At 42.0% G+C, this 24,659-nt stretch overlaps 1 protein-coding gene across 1 annotated transcript in view; it reads right to left on the reverse strand.

The window, feature by feature from the left end:
- The window catches only part of FAR2 (fatty acyl-CoA reductase 2), a 90,041-nt gene extending 66,602 nt beyond the window's left edge, over positions 1-23,439 (reverse strand). Inside the window, exon 1 of the mRNA XM_013947985.2 lies at positions 23,240-23,439. Coding sequence (XP_013803439.1) covers positions 23,240-23,428 — 189 coding nt within the window. The 5' untranslated portion in view covers positions 23,429-23,439. The remainder of the gene's footprint in view (positions 1-23,239) is intronic.
- Positions 23,440-24,659: the final 1,220 nt, after the last annotated feature.

Below are 24,659 nucleotides of genomic sequence, written 5' to 3' on the forward strand. Positions count from 1 at the left end.
TTGTGATGTTTTAAGGTAATAATTCACACTTTTGATTCAGAAGGACATTTTTATTTTGAAGATTATTTCAGATTTTTATTTTAAAAATTTCAGAACTAGAGTTCAAAATTACCGCAAAGATTTCTAGTCAGATTTTTTAATTTCATAAAAAAATTCCACTTCAGATCAAGCAAGAATTAATTATCTAGGTCTAGATTTTATTTTTTAGAGTGAAGCCATCTTGAAAAATCAGGTGTCCAGAGAGGTCTGTACTGGTTACAATTTATACTAAGGTTCTGTTTATGAATGTTATATGAAAAACCGCTAACAAACATTGTAAGCATATAGTTAGACTCCTCACAAGAAAGTTTGATCCCATCTATAAAGCATCTTAGTCCAACACCTTTAAAACTTTTAAAAAATACCTCCATTCAAAGTATTCAAATGTAAGCTAGGCTGTAAGAACATATAATAGAGGTGCAGTAAGGTAATGAAAGGTTTTAATATACTGCTTATTAAGGTGGCTAGCCTTGAACCAAGTGATAAGCTCATGCTTCACAATACCATGTGAATGCAACTGTACTACTTCTACTTTCCCTTGGTCGAGGAGGAGTGGGTTAGAGATCATTTAAGCAAACTTGACACCCACAAATCCATGGGCCCTGATGGGATGCACCCACGAGTGCTGAGGGAGCTGGAGGATGTTATTGCTAGGCCACTCTCCATCATCTTTGCAAGGTCCTGGAGAACAGGAGAGGTGCCTGAAGACTGGAAAAAAGCCAGTGTCACCCCACTCTTCAAAAAGGGCAAGAAGGAGGACACAGGGAACTACAGGCCAGTCAGCCTCACCTCCATCCCTGGAAAGGTGATGGAGCAGCTCATCCTGGGGGCCATCTCCAAGCATGTGGAGGACAAGAAGGTGATCAGGAGTAGTCAGCATGGATTCACCAAGAGGGAATCATACTTAACCACTCTGATAGCCTTCTACGATGGGATGACTGGCTGGGTAGATGAGGGGAGAGCAGTGGATGTTGTCTACCTAGACTTCAGCAAGGCTTTCGACACTGTCTCCTGTAACATCCTCATAGACAAGCTCAGGAAGTGTGCGCTAGATGAGTGGACAGTGAGGTGGATTGAGAACGGGCTGAATGGCAGAGCTCAGAGGGTTGTGATCAGCGGCACAGAGTCTAGTAGCTAGTGGTGTCCCCCAGGGGTCAGTCCTGCGTCCAATCTTGTTCTTCAACAATGACCTGGATGAAGGGACAGAGTGCACCCTCGGCAAGTTTGCTGATGAGACAAAACTGAGAGGAGTGGCTGATACCCCAGAAGGCTGTGCTGCCATTCAGAGAGACCTGGACAGGCTGGAGAGTTGGGCGGAGAGGAACCTCCTGAAGTTCAACAAAGGCAAGTGCAGGGTCCTGCACCTGGGGAGGAATAACCCCATGCACCAGTACAGGTTGGGGGCTGACCTGCTGGAAAGCAGCTCTGCAGAGAAGGCCCTGGGAGTGCTGGTGGACACCAAGTTAAGCATGAGGCAGCAATGTGCCCTTGTGGCCAAGAAGGCCAATGGTCTCCTGGGGGGGTGCATCAGGAAGAGTGTTGCCAGCAGGTGGAGGGAGGTGATCCTCCCCCTCTCCTCAGCCCTGCTGAGGCCCCATCGGAGTACTGTGTCCAGTTCTGGGCTCCCCAGTACAAGAGAGACATGGCACTGCTGGAGACAGTCCAGCGAAGGGCTACAAAGATGATTAGGGGACTGGAGCATCTCTCTTATGAGGAAAGGCTGAGAGAGCTTGGCCTGTTTAGCCTGAGGGGGGATCTTATTAATGTATACAAATATCTAAAGGGAGGGTGTCAAGAGGATGGGGCCAGACTCTTTTCTGTGGTGCCCAGCAACAGGACACGAGGCAACAGGCACAAACCGGAACACAGGCAGTTCCACCTGAACATGAGAAAGAACTTCTTGACTGTGAGGGTGACAGAGCACTGGAACAGGTTGCCCAGAGAGGTTGTGGAGTCTCCTTCTCTGGAGATATTCAAAACCTGCCTGGATGCGATCCTGTGCAACGTGCTCTAGATGACCCTGCTTGAGCAAGGGGGTTGGACTAGATGATCTCCAGAGGTCCCTTCCAACCTCAACCATTCTGTGATTCTGTGATTTGCCCTGGCGTTGCATCTGCACCCACACCCAACTAATGAACAACCTAAATAATCCATCCACAAATAATTTGAGAGTTGACCATAAAGGGCATCTTAATACAAAGTGTGGACAGTTATGGCTGGAAAAAGGTAGTGTTGCACCTGTCTTCAAAACTTGGCAAGAAGGACAATCCAGGAAGCTGTAAGTCAGGGCAGTCTCCTTTCAGTTCCCAGAAAAATCAGGGAATGAGTCTTCTTGGAGCACATTTCTGTGCACATGAAGGAGAAGAAGTTGGTTGGGAATGGTCAGCATGGATTTACCAGGGGTAAATCATGTTTGGCCAATCTAATTGCCTTTTATGATAAAATGACTGAATCTATGAATGAGGGGAAAGCAATGGATAGTATTTACCTTGACGTTAGCAAAACTTTCCTGTGTTCAGGTTGAGATGCTACAGTCAAGATGGGTTAAAAAAAAAATTGACTGGACCCTCAGGCTTGAAGAGCAGTGGCTAATGGTTTGTATTCTACTTGGAGGCCAGTTATAAGTGGAATTTCTCAGGGGTCTATCTTGGGACATATCCTGTTTAATGTCTTTATCAATAACCTAGAGGGGGAGGCGGGGAACACCCTCATCAAGTTTTCAAGCAGCACCAAATGGTGGGGAGCAATCTGTATGCTTGAGAGCAGGGCTGCCTTTCAGAGGGACCTAGACAAGCTAGAGGAATGGACTGACAGGAACATCACAAAATTCAGCAAGGACAAATGCAAAGTCCTGCACCTGGGATAGACTAACCCCATTTATCAATACAGGCTGATGAATGATAGACTAGGGAGCAGCTCTGCTGGGAAGGACCTGGGGGCCAACAGGTGAAACATGAGTCACCAATGTGCCTGGGCAGATGAAAGCTAATAGTATCCTTGCCTATATTAATGGAAGCATAACCAGTAGCTCAGGGGAAGAGATTATCTGCTTGTACTCAGCACTCACTAGACCACATCTAGAATACTGCATCCAGTTTTGGACCCTGCAAGAAAGATGTTGATAAACTTGAGCGAGTCCAGTGGAGGGTCACCAAGATGGTTAGTGGACTTGAGTACTTGAGCTACAAGGAGAAATTGAGGGAACAGGGCTTGTTTAGCCTGGAGAGGAGAAGGCTTCAGGAGGACCTGCTAGCAGCCTTCTGATACCTAAAAGGTTGTAATTGAGGAGGAGGGACTAGGTCTTTAGAGAGGTACACAGCAGGAGAATAAGAGGCAGTGGTCATAAATTGAAACAAGAGGTTTCAACAGAATATAAGCAATTCTCTTTCAGCATAAGTAGTCAGAGAGACTGTAGGATCTCCAGTCTTCAAGGTGTTGCCTGACTGGGCAAAGCCCTGAGCAACCTACTCGGAATACAGTGTTGATCTTTCTTTGGGCAGGAGGTTGGGCTAGAGGCTTGATCCCTTCCAACCTGAATGATTTTGTGATTCTATGGAAATCCCTTCTTTTCTTTCCTTTGATCCAGTTCCCCTCACCCTGAAAGCTTATAAGGTGAGCCAAGGAACAGCTGTCATTGTTTTTTCCCCTCCATGGTGACAGGGCATGTCAGAACCAAAGAAGGTTAATGACGGAGTTCTTGTAGAAGAAGCTTTATGCTTTATTAAATGGATGTGCACCTGGAAGAAAAAAAAACCCTCAAAACTGTATTGCATTCTCCATGATAGATTACTGAAAACTGGCAGTGCTTTCAAAAATATCGCTTAGGAAGCTGGTGAGGGGAAACAAAAGAATAACCCTATTCTGTATGTCTGTGCTTCTGAAGGCTGGTAGCTTTCACTGTTCTTTTTATACATTGCTTTGCTTTTGCTCTCTCACAACTGATGTGCAATGTACAGTACAAGGACGTTTCTGTGTTCAGAAGGTCACTCACTAAACAAACCCTAGTTAGACAAGCACTTCCAAGTGTGTCAGGCACATCCTGATGGGGTGTTTTAAGTCAAAAGAATTACTGTAATTGGTGATAGAGAAGTAAGTGACCCGCCAGCAGCCAAGGCCCTAAAATAGATGAAAATGCCATTAAAAATATTAATACACAGTTTCTAACCAAAGATGTCAAAGACATACTGGAGGTCTGGCGTAATTAAAGGTCTGATTCAGTGAAAGTGGTGTGCACCTGCTTTAATTTAGAATGTGAAAGATACATATCAGAACTCCATGCTCTTCATTTAGGACTTAAATGTCTGGCTGAAACACAATTTCAGTCCACCCCCTATGTCAAATAAAAGACTATTATTCTCCTTGTTTTAATAAGGGACAAAACACATATATAGCTTACAGACCCAGTGTGGCAAAAGCAGACCTACTATGAAACTTACAGTGAATTCCAATTACAATGAATGTGCTTTAAATAAAGTACCTGTTTAGGCCTTTTACTGAAGTGAAGTTTAATAGACCTGTGAAAAGCTCTACAGCCTGTTAGTGGTAAAGCAAGCAAGAGAACTTCTTCGAATTTTGATTTTGTGGCTTTAACCTGAAGGCCTTTCAAGTGAAGCATGAAGATAGAAAGAGTGGAGTCAATCTCCCCTGGTTTTAGCCTCTAAAAGAGGCATCTACTTTAAGGGTGTAGTTTCATGGATGACTTGAGCCCATTGAAGTCCACGCTGACTCCACTGAAAAGGATAGTTCCACCACAAGCCACATGATCTGGCTGCCTCCTGTATGCTGCTGTTAGCGTTTATACACCAATAAAACAAATGAGATCAAGCAATTGGTCTGGCTGAACACCAACAGGCAACTCTCTCCATCGCCCCACAAAGATCCAACCCCAAAACCTGACAACAACAACAAAAAAAATCCTCTGGCTGAAAACTTAATTCCCATCTGTACCTATCCAGCTCCAGATGTGGCCATCAAACACTGGTATCAGCAGACAGGGAGAGGCTTGGACTTTCAGTGGCAATACGGGCTTTGACTTAGGCTGCCATAAGGCATGAAGTAGCTTAAGCACACATTCATCTGATCTTAAGTCTTTAGCCAAATCTAGGTGGCACCTTAGACTGAATGCCTAGCTTTTAGATGCCTAAAGCTAGCAAAGATGTTTTAAGTGTCTGAGACATGGAGAAGAATATGCCAATGAAAGAATACTAAGCCATGATGTCTTTTCACATGGTGTGGGTAAAAACTCTTCCCCAGTTTCAGCATTCCATATTGCACCATCACAGATAACCTGAGTGTGTTTTAGAGCTCATTTATGTGACAGTTTATTCAAAGGTGCTCTTGCCAGATAGCATCTCTGTCGAACTTCATGCTCAAGAAGCAGCTCAGTTTTCCAGCTGTTCTATTCAAAGGATGTTACCTAAGTTTCTAAGAATATGAAGGTGGTACCAATAACTTCTTGTAAAATCTTGCCATCATTATCACTTGACTCTACCTACCACATCGCACTCTCTCCACCTAGGAAGCTTGATCTTAGGAAGAGGAAGCACACTTTTTGGTGATTTGAATTTCACTTGGGAAAGAGAGAACAATTAAGCATTTCCTGGTTTGTGTCTTCATGATATGTAGAAAGAATCTCAACTTTTTTTTTTTTTGATATCTAGAAAAGCTAACGTAGAAAGCTATCTGGCATCTAGAAAACTGCAGAAATAATGATGACATGAACAATCTTAACCTGAGCAACTGCATAAAGAGAGACTGTTTAGTCAGACTGGCTTAGAATTCAATTTGTTTCTTTTTTTTTTTGCATGTTAATATCTTCGATTCCAAGGCACAGTTAAGGCATAAGCCCACTTTATGCATTCTCTAAGATATCCAAGGGTTCCTCTGTGAAAACAGTGCTTGCTATTTTATTATTTTCAAGGTAGTAGAAAAGTTGATCGAAGGACTGAAAGACAAGACTTTTGTGTTTTGACCCTGACACACTGTCCCTGTGGGAACACTGATTGAGTCATTTTAACGTATCTGTACTTTGGTTTCAGTGAATAGAATTAGTTTTCAAATCTATTTTGGGGAGGTGTATGTGAACTGGAACAGTTTCCTGATGTTTGTGAAATGCTTTGATATAAATAGATGAAGAGGGCTGTAAAAACTGCTATTAGTATGTTCACATTACTATTACCTTTCCTCCCTTTCCTTCATCTCCAATCCTTTTCTTTCATTTTTCTGCTACATGTTGTCATCTTTGTAGACTGTCTCTGTACAGGGGTCAGCAAAGTAAGAGACTAAAACATAATAACTGAGGCAGCTATATGGCAAGTCTGAACAAAGATGATGAAAAAAATTACCAATCGAATCAAGTTTTTCTGTAATAATTATTTTGCTAACTGTAAGTTGCATGCATGAATTTGCTACGTTCATTAAAGAAAGACAGAACAGACAGATTTAGATTCTTGTCTTTCCATTGATTTCAAAGCCCTAGTCCTTACCATTTCACATTAATGATCAAAATACACAGCCATCATTTTTTTCATCTGTGTGAAATTAATATAATGCTTTAATCACATTGCAAATATATGCCAAAATACTGATATAGCCTTTCCTAAAAGCATCAAATAGTTAGCTCTTGAAATATAATTCCTTTGAAAGATTTACACTAAGAAAGGGTGAACAAGTGGTCAAAGCATGGAAGTTCAGTGGGGAAAAAATTTTTACATGTGCAGAGTTACATGTGCTAAGAATACACTGTAATAGGCTCTCTACAGATCTTTCATTCTAAAATTTTTAACCCAATATAGATGATCATTTAAAAGTCTGATATCTGTTGCAAATTCTGAATGCTGATTTTGCTTGTCTGTACTTTAGCATGAGCAAAAACTCAAACTGTGACCAAAGTTAATGTGTTAGTTTGGTACTGATGTTCAGAGGGCATCAGGACTCTGTACGCTATAGGCTGAACACCAAAGAAATGAAGAATAAATCACATTTGCTGTAATTCAGAACTGTTGATGTAGTGGTTTTATGATTTGAAAGTAGTTTTATCAGTGGAAATTCTCTAAACCTTAGGGTATGGTAATTAGAGTCTTTTCTGAAAATTTTTTCATCTCCACAATACATTAACCAAGAGGACAATAACCATTCTTAGCAGTGCAGAGACCTTAAGTTTCAGTAAGACGTGGAGGCAGCCAATCACTCTGTTATCCTTCCAAAACTCTTCCTTTCAGCCCTTGCCTTATCAGCTTAGGAAAGTGTCATTCTTTCCATCCTTTCCCTATTACTTATTCCATTTCTTTTTGACAGGCAGGTTTTGCTGCTTCAGGGCCCAGCAACACACTTCCCCATTTTCCACTAGCCCCAGAAATCTCTGGGGGAGGTTTTCATCACAACACTCAGCTTTGCTCTAACATCAGCAATTCTGGCTACATTATTGTATTTCCAAGTCAACCCTGAGCCAAATCCTTTCTCCAGCTCTATTTTCTATTTAATGGTCTGTAGAGCATTCAAGACACCTTCTGCCGAGTTCCTTCTTCACAGATTCTCCTTCAGCTCCCAGCATTGGCAGTTCACCCCTGTCCCTCCCATAACTTTAGTCAACAATAAGTAAATTATTTGCTATTTTAGCACTCATTTCCTTGCAGTTGCAGGAAGGAGAAGAGTTGGAGGCGAATTTGCTGAGTTTTAGGGCCTGCCATCTAGCTGTTCCTGTTGACAGTGAGCCATCAACACACAGGGGTGATGGACCAGTGATGCTTCCTCTTTCCCTTTCCTTACCAACCTACAATTTCTCAGCTCACTTTTCCCACTAGCAACCATGCAAGCACATTAAGAGGTCTCAGTTTAAACAGAGGAGTAGAGCTGCCCTCTTTCCTATCAACAGCCTGGAGTTTTACTTGCAGTCTTTGTGAAAGTTGGAAGAAATGAGAATACTTATCTTGGCTTTAGACTGAGGGTGCTGTTTGTCATAAACAGTTGATAGTTTACACCTGCTTGTTAACTTACATGAGTAGTCTGTAGAACTGAAATAAAGCAGCTTCATCCTGACTTTGTGATATGCTGAAGCGCCTACTGTCCAAGGGTGTTCAGAAGGAGAATGTTTGATTATATCTTGGCAGTTGTCTAAACTGATGCACTCTGCACATATGGCGAGACATATGTCATGTCTGAAATGAGGCAACAGAGTGATGGCACTGAACGTGCTGCTGAGCAGTGTGCCATCCCCTGGTCCATACACATTGCACCATTCACCTTACTGAAGAGACTGCCATACTCTGTTTACTTTGGCTGGGTGCCCATACCCTGGAAAGTATCAAATCATGTTTTAAATAGTGTGGTTTGCAAAGCAAGATGCAGCTATATCTTCATTGATATCTTCTGAGGTTTGAGTAAAGCAATACTTTCAGTAGACTGGGAAATTACCTCAATTATTCAACAGCAGAGTCCTCCGTTAAAGAAAAAAAAAAAACAAAAAATTGTTAGTTATTTCAGGAATGTTCTATAAGGCAATGTTAACTCAACTCATGCTTGCTGTCATGGATATTGATCAATTATGCACCTAGTAAGAGCAGGTCCAGAAGTTGCTAGCTCCCTTTTAGAAGCAAAATCCTTTATACCATACACCTCTGTATGCCTTTTCTCCCTCTCAGTGCAAGATACATCATGTACTCCTGAATGCCTAACCTTTTTACAAACAGAATTAACTCTTTGTTCTCCTTTTCTCCCTCCCTCAGGTGAAGACTTTATATGTCTTCTTTCCTTGTACCTGGGCAACTGTGGTAGAAATTTATTTCTCACCTTACTTTTTGTCCTTCACTTTTAGTTTTTATTTTAACTTTTAACTTTGTTTTCACACTACCTAAACTCCATGCACTGGTTACGTCCTGTGTCTACATATGTCATTACTGAGTACCACCACACATATCGGTGTTTCAGAATACAGCAAGATTTGAACTAGCCTCATAATCTCAACAAAGCAACCAGCTAAAGTTTAAGTACATTTGTATTTTCCAACTGCAGCTGCAACATGAACCCCATAATCAGCAGTGTCAGAATCTGGTATCTCACTGGTTCAGACCAATGATCATACAAGGTCCCTTCCAACCCTATTTTTCTGCATGTCTACCTGTGAATGGTAAAGAATTATTATTATTTTTAAAAGAACACATGCATACTGGGGCCACTGTCTACCAAGTGTAGGATACTGTGTCACTTATCTGAATGTCATTTCAGTAGTCTGTGAGTCCTTAGCTGTTCTGGGGAAAGGAGAGAACCAGAAATTCTAAAATTTATTGCCACATAGAAAGGAAGGCAGCAAAACAGCAGGTCAAATACACAACCGAAGTGCACTGCAGGTAATGTAATCATTCAGCCCATGGTTACTAACAGGAGTAAAGTTATGTGTTTCAGATTTTTTCCATTCAGGAAGACTTACCAGAAAAACTACATCAGTGTCTTGGTATGCTGTGCTAACTCCACTCTGGGGTGTAGAACAGCTTTTTCACTTTGCTTGTGTCTTTCTGGAAGTGGCTTACGCGACACTGCGAAATTACAGTTATAAAGATATAGATCTGTTCTTAAATTTCCTGATGTAGATGGTTCTCAATTTTCACATCAGGCAGCTGACATTTTTCAAAGGTTATCATTTTATTGCGAACCTTGAAAGAGAAGGTGTTGCCCTCAGGTTGTTATCTTATCAGAGGAGTGTATTTAGTGTCAATTTCTTGTAAAAAATTAACTGTAAATAAACTGCAGTAAAATTGGTTTGTGGACTTGTCCCCGTGCTCTGACGCACACTGCAAATATATTCACATCTCTGAATAAAAGGCATGTCACACTGAAAACTGAAATACGTAAAATAAATGAACCCAGGTGTAATATTCACTTTACTATCAGCTGTGCAAATTTTGCTTCATACTTTCAGCAAAATGACAGCTTCTTGTTTCTCTAGTAATTTCAGTATTGAGTAGTATAAGATAATTATACTGTTCTTCTCCTATTTACCATTTTCCCATACTATTGTAATATCTGCGTCAAGTTCAGTTCAGGAAAGGAAGGTAAACCCTCATGATGTTCTGACTTTCCCGTTTGGATGAAAATGGAAAATGTTCACCATTACCCCACGTGATCTGAATTAGATCATTCTAAGTGCATTCACATTAGGAAAGAATTAGAGCTTAGCTTAGCTAGATGTTAGAATTTATTGGACCCTCCATTTTTAATTATGCTGCTGTAACACTTTGCCATTAGTCCTCAAGCCCATGTAGGTTGCTTGGAAGACCTTGTGTGAATGGGGACAAATCAGGCCTTAAGCACTGCAGGTGACAGCACTAGGATATCAGCTAAAAGAGAGAAAGTTTCTAGGCAACACTGCAATGAAGAAAAGCCTTGACAATTTGTCATCACTAATGGAGCAATATCTGTTTGTGTCTGTGGGTAGCTTGAAACAGTGCATCCCAATGCACTTCCACCCTGTCATTGGGAATGAAGGGAAGGATATCTCCATCTTTTCTCATAGAAAGATTAGGGGAAGCCTTTATTTTATCAGCTTTTTATGAGGCTCTTGGGCTGTTCAGAAAGGACAACTCCAGCGGGCTGGATGACATCTGAGATTTTCCATTCTCAGAAGAAGAACCCCAGCCTGGTTAAAGGCAAGGGATAGGTGGTATAAAGGGCAGGGTAGATCATCCTGCCTACAAGATACTTCCACTTGCCATTGCCTCCCTTGAGACTTCGTGCCTTTAGGTCACATTGGCCAGCCCTGCATGTGACAGAGCACCTTTGTGCTTCCCAGCACCATTACACACCTGCTGCAAAGGAAATGGGTAATAAAATACCCATTTATCACCACCAAACAAAGCAATAACAGAGACAGTAAAGGAGTAGTATCCTGGAATGAAAAAAGCAATAACCATCTGCAAGTCGCTGTGTTGAGAGCAGAGCTCAGCAGAGAAACTGCCACAAGGATGGACCCAGCTGTTTGGTGCTGGAGGAGAGCAGCTGGGACACTGAGTAAACTTCCAGTTTCCCTGGCCCATACAGATAGAGCTGGGAGGGGAAACAGTGGGAGTGGTGGTGCCGTGAAGTGATACCACCTCAGATCTGAAGCAGCCTTTCTCCAGTGCTGCCTCTGCTGTCCAAGTTACAGCGAGGTGCTAAATCTATGATCATCCCCTCCAGGAAATAAAGTACAGACATCAGTTACCCCTGGGCACCTCATTTAAGATCGACAACTGATGGAGAGAGATGACATCCACCTCACTAAACAGGGCACATATTTCTTTTCCAACAGGTTGGCTAGCCTGGTAAGGAGGGCTTTAAACTAGGAAAGATGAGGGAAAGGGAGCGTTATAAAGACAGTGTAGTCAGCAAAACACGGCTCAAGTCACGATACCTCCAGCAGGTGCATGCAGCCGAGGAAGTACACACAAGACATGACTATGGGGGATCCTCTTGCACGCCTCCTGGGAAACCTGCATGTTCAATTACCTCTCTGAAATGCCTGTACACCAATTGCCTGTACACCAATGCACACAGCATGGGGAATAAACAGGAAGAACTAGAGATCTGTGTGCACTCGCAGGGCCATGATCTCATTGCTATTACAGAGACATGGAGGGATAGCTCACATGACTGGAGTGCTGTCATGGATGGCTACGTGCTTTTTAGGAAGGACAGGCCAGGAAAGCGAGGTGGTGGAGTTACTCTTTATGTGAGAGAGCAACTGGAATGTATCGAGCTATGCCTAGGGGTGGCTGAAGAGCGAGTCGAGAGCTTATGGGGAAGGATTAAAGGGCAGGCTAGCATGGGGGACACTGTGGTGGGTGTTTACTACAGGCCACCTGATCAGGAAGAGGAAGTGGCGGAGGCCTTCTACAGACAGCTGGAAGTAGCCTCACGATCACGGGCGCTGGTTCTCATGGGGGACTTCAACCAGCCTGATAGCTGCTGGAGACACAACACAGCTAGGCACAAACACTCCAGGAAGTTCCTGCAGAGCATTGGTGATAACTTTTTGACACAGGTGATGGAGGAGCCAACGAGGAGAGGTGTGCTGCTGCTGCACCTCGTACTAACAAACAGAGAAGGACTGGCCGAAGATGTGAAGGTCGGGGGCAGCCTTGGGGGCAGTGACCACGAGATGGTGGAGTTCAGGATGCTGCGAGGAGGAGGCAGGGCAATAAGCAGGATCGCAACCCTGGACTTCAGCAGAGCAAACTTTGGCCTCTTCAGGGACCTACTTGAAGGAATCCCATGGGTTAGGGCCCTAGAAGGAAGGAGTGTTCAAGAGAGCTGGTTAATATTCAAACATCACCTCCTCCAGGCTCAAGAGCGGTGCATCCCTATGAGTAAGAAGGCAAGCAAAGGAGGCAGGAGCCCTACATGGCTGAGCAAGGAGCTCCTGGCAAAACTCAACCAGAAGAAGGAGGTATACAGAAAGTGGAAAGGGGGACAGGCCACTTGGGAGGACTACAGGAACGTTGTCAGAGTATGCAGGGATGCAACGAGGAAGGCTAAGGTCCATTTGGAATTAAATCTGGCAAGGGATGTCAAGGACAACAAGAAGGGCTTCTTCAAATACCTCAGTAACAAAAGGAAGACTAGAGAGAATGTGGGCCCGCTGCTGAATGGGGTGAGTGCCCTGGTGATGAAGGGTACAGAGAAGGCAGAGTTACTGAATGTCTTCTCTGCTTCAGTCTTTCCTGCTCAGGCCAGCCCTCAGGAATGCCAGACCCTGGAGGCAAGAGAGAAAGTCTGGAGAAAGGAAGACTTTCCCTTAGTCGAGGAGGATTGGGTTAGAGATCATTTAGTCAAACGTGACACCCACAAATCCATGGGCCCTGATGGGATGCACCCACGAGTGCTGAGGGAGCTGGCGGATGTTATTGCTAGGCCACTCTCCATCATCTTTGCAAGGTCCTGGAGAACAGGAGAGGTGCCTGAAGTCTGGAAGAAGGGTAATGTCACTCCAGTCTTCAAAAAGGGCAAAAAGGAGGACCTGGGAAACTACAGGCCAGTCAGGCTCACCTCCATCCCTGGAAAGGTGATGGAGCAGCTCATCCTGGGGGCCATCTCCAAGCATGTGGAGGACAAGAAGGTGATCAGGAGTAGTCAGCATGGATTCACCAAGAGGGAATCATACTTAACCACTCTGATAGCCTTCTACGATGGGATGACTGGCTGGGTAGATGAGGGGAGAGCAGTGGATGTTGTCTACCTAGACTTCAGCAAGGCTTTCGACACTGTCTCCTGTAACATCCTCATAGACAAGCTCAGGAAGTGTGCGCTAGATGAGTGGACAGTGAGGTGGATTGAGAACGGGCTGAATGGCAGAGCTCAGAGGGTTGTGATCAGCGGCACAGAGTCTAGTAGCTAGTGGTGTCCCCCAGGGGTCAGTCCTGCGTCCAATCTTGTTCTTCAACAATGACCTGGATGAAGGGACAGAGTGCACCCTCGGCAAGTTTGCTGATGAGACAAAACTGAGAGGAGTGGCTGATACCCCAGAAGGCTGTGCTGCCATTCAGAGAGACCTGGACAGGCTGGAGAGTTGGGCGGAGAGGAACCTCCTGAAGTTCAACAAAGGCAAGTGCAGGGTCCTGCACCTGGGGAGGAATAACCCCATGCACCAGTACAGGTTGGGGGCTGACCTGCTGGAAAGCAGCTCTGCAGAGAAGGCCCTGGGAGTGCTGGTGGACACCAAGTTAAGCATGAGGCAGCAATGTGCCCTTGTGGCCAAGAAGGCCAATGGTCTCCTGGGGGGGTGCATCAGGAAGAGTGTTGCCAGCAGGTGGAGGGAGGTGATCCTCCCCCTCTCCTCAGCCCTGCTGAGGCCCCATCGGAGTACTGTGTCCAGTTCTGGGCTCCCCAGTACAAGAGAGACATGGCACTGCTGGAGACAGTCCAGCGAAGGGCTACAAAGATGATTAGGGGACTGGAGCATCTCTCTTATGAGGAAAGACTGAGAGAGCTGGGCCTGTTTAGCCTGAGGGGGGATCTTATTAATGTATACAAATATCTAAAGGGAGGGTGTCAAGAGGATGGGGCCAGACTCTTTTCAGTGGTGCCCAGTGACAGGACACGAGGCAACAGGCACAAACTGAAACAGAGGCAGTTCCACCTGAACATGAGAAAGAACTTCTTGACTGTGAGGGTGACAGAGCACTGGAACAGGTTGCCCAGAGAGGTTGTGGAGTCTCCTTCTCTGGAGATATTCAAAACCTGCCTGGATGCGATCCTGTGCAATGTGCTCTAGGTGACTCTGCTTGAGCAGGGAGGTTGGACTAGATGATCTCCAGAGGTCCCTTCCAACCTCAACCATTCTGTGATTCTGTGATACTAAGAAATTCCACTGATTTCAGGAACTGGGCCTTGACTGCACACCAGAAAGCACTTACACATAAATGCAAATTCACACAAAGTTATGAAGATCCTTTAAAGCTGTCACTCAACTATAATCTTAATTTGCTAACTCTCTGGTGACATTCCCTCTTTCTTTGTAGGACACCTTTGCACATTAAAAAAAACATGTCAAGAAGCAGTTGCTGGCTACGGAGATCCCAAAATATCACTGCTTATGAAGAATTAAAAATGCGCTTAATTTTATGTACAGTAGCAAACACGGCTTGACTGGAACCTCCATGCTGTTACTGATGAGAACATCTTACTTTTGGGTATTTTGGGGTAATTGCAACATTCTAAACTTAACTGTCTGTTCATTTGCTTCAAGGGTTGGACCCTTCCTTATTTTGTCCTTTATCTGCTATCAGAATTGTTCCCTGTACACATCATCATTGTTAACATACTAATCCCTTAGCATATCCACCATTAAATAAAACAAAAATGGCTAGCTTGAAACAGGGCGCCTTTATGCCTACATGTGCATTTGTATATATACCAATGTGTATATTAACTGGACTTCAGCGCACAATTTTGTGTCTACTGCATAAAGAAACTTGACCATAATGTTATTTTGATAAAATGAAGTCACTGACCAACAGTGTTCTCAAAGAACTGCATAAAATTAACCATGCAATCTTTACAAATTTAACAGAAGGATATCTATATTTAAATTTGCGCATCAGTCTCTTGCTGGATATTTAATGTGAAACAGATCACTCCTTTCTTTTCAGTCTTCTTTTACTTTACTGCATTCCAAAATAGAATCAGCTAGAGGGTTTTTTCAGGCAGGTTTATATTTAAGGATCTATATTCTCCCCTGAATGTGCTGCTGTCTAGATCATGCTTTACTTAACTGGAAGGTACTGAGTGAAAACAAAAATAGCTTCTGAAATCTGATCATTTATTTTGAAACAACAGAATGAGGATAAAAATAAAGATATGATTTTGTAGGTGGTGAATATCTGTGTAGGATAATAACATGCAAGACAGAAACAACTAACTCCTTTGTTGTTGCAACTGAACAAATAAGTGTGTAGAAAGCTGAACTCCAGAAAGCGATCTTTCCTAGCTTTTGCACAAATTGTATTTTGCATGCATTAGCCGTGATTTGTCTAACAGACATCTTGCAAACATTACACGCACCTTGTAGTAAGAGGCTGATATGAAAGATGGAGTGCCTTCACACCAAGTCTGCAAAGCTGTGCTCTGGTAAGATGCCAGCTCTGATGAGGCATGAGGTGCTCTGATGGGACTGTGCCAACAGGACGCTATACTTTAAGCTGCTTTTTTCTTGCAGGTGTCCGAGCATCTGGACCAGCATCAGCTTTACCACCATTCTGTTTGTCTCAGTGGATGTGTCCCTAAACAGGAAATGCTTCCTACTCTGGATCAGCAAGCTTCTTCCGAGTTTACAAACCACAAAAGTAATTTGAAGACAACTAGGCACTGAGGAAGCCAGAATTGGTCAGAGCTCATCAAAACCTGTAATTGCTTTTTGGGGTGACAAATGAGGAATTTGATGTGTCAGGTTTTGACACCAAAAGATTTTAATTTACAAGATAAATGTGAACCGCCCTAGTTCATTTGTGCTTCACATACATACAAAAATATAGTCTCAGTCTTGGCCCGTGATAGGATATTCTGGCACTCTTAGTGACAGTCTTTTTTTGCCTCTTTTGCTACTGTTAAAAGAATCTATAAAGCGTTTTGGAAGCCAGATTTAATAGAAAGACTTTTCCACCTCCAAAGGAAGTACTTTGGAACCGACTAATCTAAAATCATAAACAGAACATTTCACTGCCAGCAGCACAGCCCAAATGACTAACCTTACAAGGGAAAAGTGCAGAGACAGGCACACAAAAACAAGCTAGGAAGGAGAGACTTGCATTTTCAGGTTCATAAAAAAAGAATTAGCTGAAACTGCATTGAACAGAAGTATTATTTTTGAAATAGTAAAATCTCTGCAGTGTTCTTTATAATACTCACTACTGATAAAACAGGTGATGATTTTTTCTGGGAATAGCAACCGCACTGTGACAGTGTCAAAGATTGGTCTTAATTAGAAGACAAGAAAGAGACTTTGTTTTCCCCCTGAAATAGGAGAACGGTACCTCTTTCAGACCCTTGATAATAGTGACTGGGAGGAACAGAGAATTACTGAGACCACACGGATGTCCGCATGAGGTCATGACAGACGCAGAGAGGAAGAGGGAAATGGACAGTTTAACTGGCCAAAAGGAAAAAGAAGAGTTTAGAGCTTCAGAAAGATTTTGTTTTGCAAAATAAAATATTAATCATGCATAACTTGAGGACTGCAGAGAAGAGAGAACAGAGTGGGTAGTGACTTAACCTCTTCTGTCTTGCAACACAGTTAAGACTGAGGGGCAAAGAACTACCGCTCTTTAATAGATGTTCATCAACAAATCACTTTGCCTTTTCAATAAATGACTGCAAAAAAAATTTAAAAAGTAACATCTAAGTGAAAGACAAGAGCCTTCTTCTCCAGAACATCTTGTATAGTTCCTACACACTCTGCTCCCATGCTCTTAAAAGCTTCATGAAGATTAATCTATTTAGGAAATCTTAGGAGACATTATCCAGGAAAACATTATCTGATCATCTTGGGATATGAAATATTATAATTCAACTACTTCTCATTCTGCTCATGAGCTCACCAGGCTTTTTATTCAGACTTAAAGGATTTGAGGGCAAACACCTGTGACATTCACCAACTCTAACTCCCTACTTCTCACACTTTGCTGCTGCTGCTGCTTTTTACAAACTTTTTTCCAAACATTATCTTCTTATTAGTTTCTGCAGACTGTCTTTCTTCTCTTTTTTCTCTGTTTTGTCAGAATCTCTAACCTTTCACACTCTTGCAGCCTTTTACTAGTCCTTTTATCTTCTGCATCTGTTCTTTTTTTTCCCTCCATTTCCAACATGTCCTCTGCTGTCACCATTCTGTCATAGACTTATACCTTTACTCTTCTGTTCCTGATCTGTTTTTCTCTCTCTCTCTATGCCATCATTGAATTTGGCTGACATCTCTTTTGGATGTCTTGACATTCACTGTACCTTTTCATAACCAAAACACAAGTCCTTTCTTTAGCAATACCACAAACTCATTCTTTGACTGCTTCCTTTCTCTGGTCGTGAATGTCTAAATCATATCCCAGTCCTGTCACCAGTGTTTTCTCTCCAGCTTCCTTTTTAAAAAAAAAAAAAAAAAAGGCTCATCTTCTGAGAATGAGATATAGACACCTCTCAACATTTTGTTTCACGTCTACATTTCTACATGCATAGACAATACAGAACAAGTATGTGGTCCTACTAAGGAGTATGGATACAGCAAACATTTTCAAATATGAAAACTGATCAGTGTTTTCAAAGTGATTGCTCATCTGGGGTGCTTCTTTTAAAGATTTCTAATTTCAAATATCCCAAATGGAATCAGTCTGCAAAAGGGCCCCCAAATGAGTCAGACTCACCAGACACATTGGAAATTCTTAGTAAAGAAATACATTATATAAACAGAAAATGGTGGTTATTATTATTTACTGTCATTAGTCACATGTATTTGAAACAAAACATGCACAGTAAAGATAATTCAGAGTTGTTTCTAAATCTGTAATTTTGAATGCATCTCTGAACAACTTAGGCAACACAGAGAAATTCTAAATTATTGTGCAGCATCCATGCACACTATTAAATGTTGGAAACTGCACTGTGGTTATGAAACTATAAGATGAGCTGATTTTCTCTGGGACATAGCTTATAAGGCAATTGCCTCAGTCATGCAAAGACACTTTCTTCCTCAGCTGACTGAAGTCTCAATTCATCTGACTGATGCAATGGAGGACACAAGTCCAAACACCACATTTCTTTCAACCTTCCTCTTTTCAAGATTCCTCCTCCAACATGTGTGTATTCAAATAGAAGAAAAATAAATCGGGAAAAAAAATCTTGCCACTTCCACCTGTTGCACTTCTTGCATTTCCAACCTTTTCACAGCATGCCATCTGTGCTGACAGTGGTGCAAGGGCAATAGCAGAGAAAGAAGGTATAGGAAGCCCAGATCTGCTTATGCTGATAGATCATAAGGTGGACCTTTATGCTTCTCAGATTGTTTATTATCCTGCCGGTACTCTGTGTGCAGGACAGATAAAAGAACAGGTAAGGCATACAGCTGCCAGATCTCTCCACTTACTTCAAAGTCGAAGTGGGAGATTTCTTGACCTGAGTCAGGACATGGGGTGGATCTGGATCAAGTGAGGAGAAGCTGTCACAGAATAAGGCTGTAGCTTGGTGCGTGGTTTGGCTCAGCACCTGAAAAAGCAATGCCGTTGCCCCTGTTTTGCCCCAGAAACCCATGTTCCAGGCAGAGTGTGGAGACAAGGAGCAGTTACGTGGCTGTGAATGCCCAACAGCACAAAGTGATCCGTGGGACAAGCAAGCAAGTCTTGAGTCCAGGGCTGAAGGGCAGGTTGTTCAGTGTGAAAGATTATCTTGCTGGAATCACCAGCTAGCTTGTTGGTTCTTCCTCATGCTGTAGGAAGTAGACTATTAGGTGACAGCATACAACACAAAACAGTACCTCACCAGCCTTCACAATTTGAACAGAAACACAAACTGGAGAAGAGAAAAAAAACAAAATGGTAAGGCAGCAGATGGTGTTAGCTCAGGAAAGAGGGACACGATGGTTCAAGACCATGGCCTGCACTGGTGTCAGTTATATCACCATTCTTAAGATTTAGCTCCTCTCTATCACACCTTTGACAAATTACAGGGTCAGGAAAAAAAGGGTTTGGTTAAAATGGCAGATTTGTTCCTTTGGTACAAAAATACCACAGTTATGTCAGTTATATCCTGATCAAAGTAAGGCAAAGCTAAATATATAATAAAAAGAAAACACCTTTAGCTCTGTTGTGCTCCAGTTTGCACAGTCCCTGTGTGTCTTACTGAGCGTATGGGACCTATTCATCACCAAAACTCATTTCTACGCTCCAGGTACTGACGCATACAGTGTTACAATGGCTGCAGTGATTTGGAGATGCTGTTGCAGAGGTAATACAACTACACTGGTTTGGCATAGGGAATCTTCACTAATTATGAGAAAGATGCACAAGTGAGGGAGTGGGGAAAGGGATGGTGGAGGGAGGTGGTGAAAAAGAAATCTGGTATTGTTTGCCTAAATATATAGGGCTAACAGATAGAAAGACATCTTACTGTATAAAAATGATGCACTAGGCAAAGGAATAACAAAGAGGCAAAGGCTTCTGATAATGCTGCTACATGATGAGATAGTTCAGTTCAGTTTTCCATGCCCATTTTCATCATAATGCGTGGTTTTCCTTGGTAGGAGAGAGGCCAAAGAGAGAAACCATCTGCACTACCCACTGTAACTGTTGGCAGCATAAGGGTAAACTGTAGTTCGACTACATTAAAAAGCAGTAGAATTTGACAGTATTTCTGGATACACCCAGAAAAATCACCTCCTCGTTTTTGGCAGCCTTGCAGTCTCTCCATTTTCTCTCTGAACTATCAGGGACAATGACCAGACACACTTCCACTCCCCATTCTGATCGATCTTTTAATTATGAGCATGGAATAAACAGACCTGAGAAACAGCCTGGCAGCAGCCTTGTTCTGCTGCGTGCAGGGCACAGAAAAAGCTCTGTTCTCACTGGGAAAAACTGAAAACCACAACCAGTGACTCAGTGTTATTCTGGTAACTGCTCTCGAGAGAATTTAAGACCAAATCCCACAAGTATTCCTGCCTATTCCTGCACATGGAGGGATCAGAGATAACATAAAGAAGAAAACTCGCTGATATGTTTTCCTACCTGTGATGAATATACGCATCCCAGAACCTAACGCACAAAACAGTGTTATCAAGCTTCGCCTTGTGATCCATATCTACAGACACATTCAGGGTGAAGCCAATACTGAAATGTGTTTTTTGTGCGACAGCTGTGCTCTGCCCTATCTAGACATGCCATTTCATTAAGCATAGGGTGATGGCTTGATTCCCTTGGGGAGCCACTGCCAGAAAATAGAATATCTCCTTTCACAAATAGGCAAGGTCACCATGTTCCACACATTCCTCCATGCACACTTTCAATTTGCAGTTGATACAGAGAAAATTAAGTATCTGCTTATTAAACATTTTGTATTAATGCAATAATGCATTTTCATGTTAAACTAATTTTACAAGATCTGAGGAAAATCAGTGTTATATTACACTTCAATGCCATCTGCTCAGCTACTCCAGAAGACAGTGAAAGGATTCTGATTTATGTCCAAATTATTTTTAGATTTCATTCTTCATGTTCAACTCTGAATTTGAAAAATTCCAAGTTAACAAACTGTGCCTTCACACCACGTTGCCCTTTTATTGTTTACATTTTTTTCCTTTATTTAACAGTAGTCATCTTCCGCCATATTTGCATGTACACATTGTGAACAGGACAGTTCACAAATGTGGTGCTTCAAAGTTCAAACCCCTGTAGATATAATTATAGAAAACACTCAAATTTCACAGATTGTGCAAAAAGATATATGAAGAGAGATCAAAAACAATAGGCAGCTGCTTTCAAAATACTGTAAAGAATACTAAAAATCTAGAAGAGAACTTGAAGAACCTAAGCATTATAGAATGCAAATAATTCCTGTCAACTTGCTTTTTTATTTTCATCTTATTTCATCCCAAATACTATTTTCATTTGTTTCTATAGAATATTTAGAAGCTGGCAGCCTGTTTTTATCTATTCCTCTGGTTCCTGGGAGACTTCCTTTTTAGGATGTGAAAATGAGAAATTTCAGAGTACAACCCCACCTTCCTCCTTGAGGCACTTGAACGATTTGCGAGTGCACTCCCTAAGGTTTTCTCCTTTCAAGGCTGCAGAAACGTAACTTAGGGACCTGCCTCCTTCTTTTATTCATTTGAAACCCATTGAAGCAGGCTGTCACAAGGTTCAAGGAGAGGTTATTAAGTCCTGTTTGCTGTTGTCACGTCTAAAACTGCTGACACATGCTAGGAAAAGAAAGGGTACATCTAGTACAGCTGCAACAATAAAACAGCTACTAGGGAACCTCACCTAGAGCTAACAACAACACTAAGCTGTGCTGAGCAACTGAAGGAGTAAGCCAGTAATATTTATGCAAACAATACAAACAAAGTTTTAGAAGTCTTGAAAAATAGCTTTGTTCTTCATTTTCTTAGTGATAAAAAAGCAAAAAACCATGCAAACACAACACATTTCAGATTTTGCTGTTTGGTGATGAAAACCATTACCCACAGTCTTCAGTGATGAAAGCTGTAGAAACTGTTCAATAATGTTAACTGAAAGGAAAGTAATGCAAAAATTGTGCATTGTCAGACTTGGATAAAACCACCAATGTGATGGTTCCCTTTATGTCACTTACTAATGCAAAGGTTTTCTTAAATAGGGAAAGAACATACCCTCTATTAAAAACACAAAAATTAAACTCTGTTGATAGGTATATTTAAGATTTTTCTAGCTTGATGTCTCAGGACAGTAGCAGAAGTAACCTACACGTTCTCTCAGTCCTACTTATCTCCTTTTCCAGCCCTGTTTGTCTCTTAAGTATGTTATCTATAGCTCTATTTTATCTCTAACTCCCATAGAACTACAAGGAACACTTTTCCAGACAGTCAAGTCCCATTCACAGTTTTAACACAACACTCCAAAGATATGCTGCCCTCTCTCAAATTAATTCCAAGTAAGTCCTTGTCTTGTAGGGCCAGACACATTGTCTATGTGCAAATTCACACCAGGAGGAACTTTAGCTTGACCTCCAGTACTTATCACAGTTGGAGGGGTCTGAGCAAGTTCATGACCTTACCAGTGGTCTAAGCTCTCTAGGTCCTCAAGTCAAGTCCACACTAGATAACTGCTCTACCAGTGCCTCCTTACAAGCCTTCATGTTCAATGTAGCAAGAGGCTTTGACGTCCTTCTCACGCTAGATATTTGGTTTTCTTCACTGGGGCAGCAGGTCAAAAGCCCAAAAGAAACAAGTGCGTGTGGAAGACATATGGGTGTTTTCTTCAACGCACTGCACTGACTTAACCTACGTGCTCTGCTGCAGGCAGGTTTGGAAAAAACCCTCCTCAAACGCAAGAGTATTTTAGCATTTCAAAGCTGAGGCTAAACTGTAGCTGACATCAAAAGACAGCAGATGCCCAACTACACTGCAGCAAAGCACATCCCACTATAGGTCACCACCAGGCCTTGTCTTATGAAATAAGTACCACAGTTTATGCTGTCAGTGTGCTTGTTTCACACCCTAACAAGGGCAAGGAGTAGGGTGTGATGGGCTCACACTCAATTTTATTTTTGAATGCTAACACTTGAACATTAATTTTTGAAATGGGGAAGGAGAAAAGGTAGTTCATGAAAGCAAAATGATACCCTTCTTCCAACAAAGGCATTTGGTAAAAGTTTGTGTTAACCATTTGAACACAGAACATTTATATTATCAGCAATTTCATAAAAGTCTTGCTGCAGTTATGGCAATATGTTTTTGAAAACATGAATGCTCAGAGAGCAATGTGGAAAGGAAGAAAAAGAATTACATCACTACAGTTCTAAATCCTGCGTCACTATCAAAATCAGACAGATTCGAGTTCATGCGCAATTCTTTTTCTGTTTTTAGACACAACAAAAGTATACAGGTTAAAGCACAAGAAAGTACTTTTTTCTTCATGTGTAGAATATAACAAAAAGTCCTCTGCTGCACCCAGGTAAACAGATTTCCATTTAGAGTCTAGAATAAAATATAGAAACTTACCTTGCATTTCAACATATTTGCCACTCTCTCTTGCATTGACTGTCCAGCCTTTGGCCTTACAAGTATGTAAATGGCTTTCACTTCAGGGCTGGAGCGCAGTAGCTTTTCCACCAGTACTTTGCCCATGAAACCTGTGGCTCCTGTGATGAGTACAGTCTTTCCATTGTAATAAGCTGAAACTGAAGACATTATGCTCTCTTGTTGTGTTCTTCCTTTAACTTCCAATGGGAAGTACCTGAGAAGATGCAGAAATAAGTCTATAAAGGCCATGAAGTTTGAGTCAAGACACAGATTGGTTATTTAGGAACGATAGTTTGAGATTACATTTCCTAGTATGTCAGCTAAAGCAGTTCACATTAGGTCAGTCAATGGCAACTTCAAAGATGATTTTTTCAAGTATTTATTTTGAACATAAACCACAAGAAAGAAAAAGTTTAATCTGAAAAGTTTAAAAATCAAGTTCAGCTTCATCTTCCATATTATGCTATAGTTGCATCTAGAAGTCATAATTTAGACTATAGCTTATGCTGTCCAAGACTCCTAGCAGAAGACACTCACTGCAGTGTTGAACAGCATTTATCTCATAGACTATGAAGTGGGAGCCATGAAGAGATGCCATGATTGCTGTAAGTTCACAGACTAGGTCAGCAGTACAAAAGGAAACAGAAACAGATCTCCTAACAGACATCACAGATGCAATGCTAGATCACACTAACTCCACTGTGACAGGTGTTTCCATTTCTTGTCAGTCATTGCTTTGCAAATTGTGTTCAGTCTTTTCATACTGTCTTTGACTTTTGGCAAACCCACAGAGAAAGCTATTCTACATGGAAGATACAGTGCCATGACATTGCTCTGGAATACTGCAATACCTCCTGTGTAGGCCATCATACATAACCAGATATTAAGGCCCAAATTTGTCTCACTTAACTCTGAGAACATAATTGAGGAGCCTAGCTTAGCAGCTTACATGTCACATGCTTTCCTGATGGTCCATGGAGAGATTTTAGGTTCATTGAACTGCCTTCTGGCGATCCTTGGCCCCTTTCCATTGACTTATATAAGGGGGCTGGCATGTCTAGACTCCCACATGAAGTGTCCCAGTTAAGTATCATAATTAGGTGCAATGGTTTCAGGCCTACATGTCTCCAGCCATCCCAAGTCATACTCTAAGTCAATTAAATGACAAAAAAGGCTGGACTGAATTCTCCCAGAATAGCCCCTTTCTCTGTTAAACTAACTGAAGGAAAAAAAAAAAACAAAACAGAACCAAAAAAACCCCACTCTCTTTAAAGCATTGCAGAAATCTAAGCATGCGTGAACTAGACCACCTTCATTGCAAGAGAAAGGCTCATGTAAAATATGAATAAATATTTTGAAGCAAGCCTACAAAATTCGAAATGAAAAGAAAAAAGAACGA

The sequence above is a fragment of the Apteryx mantelli genome, chromosome 1 (genome assembly GCF_036417845.1).
Source record: "Apteryx mantelli isolate bAptMan1 chromosome 1, bAptMan1.hap1, whole genome shotgun sequence".
NCBI classification, from domain to species: Eukaryota; Metazoa; Chordata; class Aves; order Apterygiformes; family Apterygidae; genus Apteryx; species Apteryx mantelli.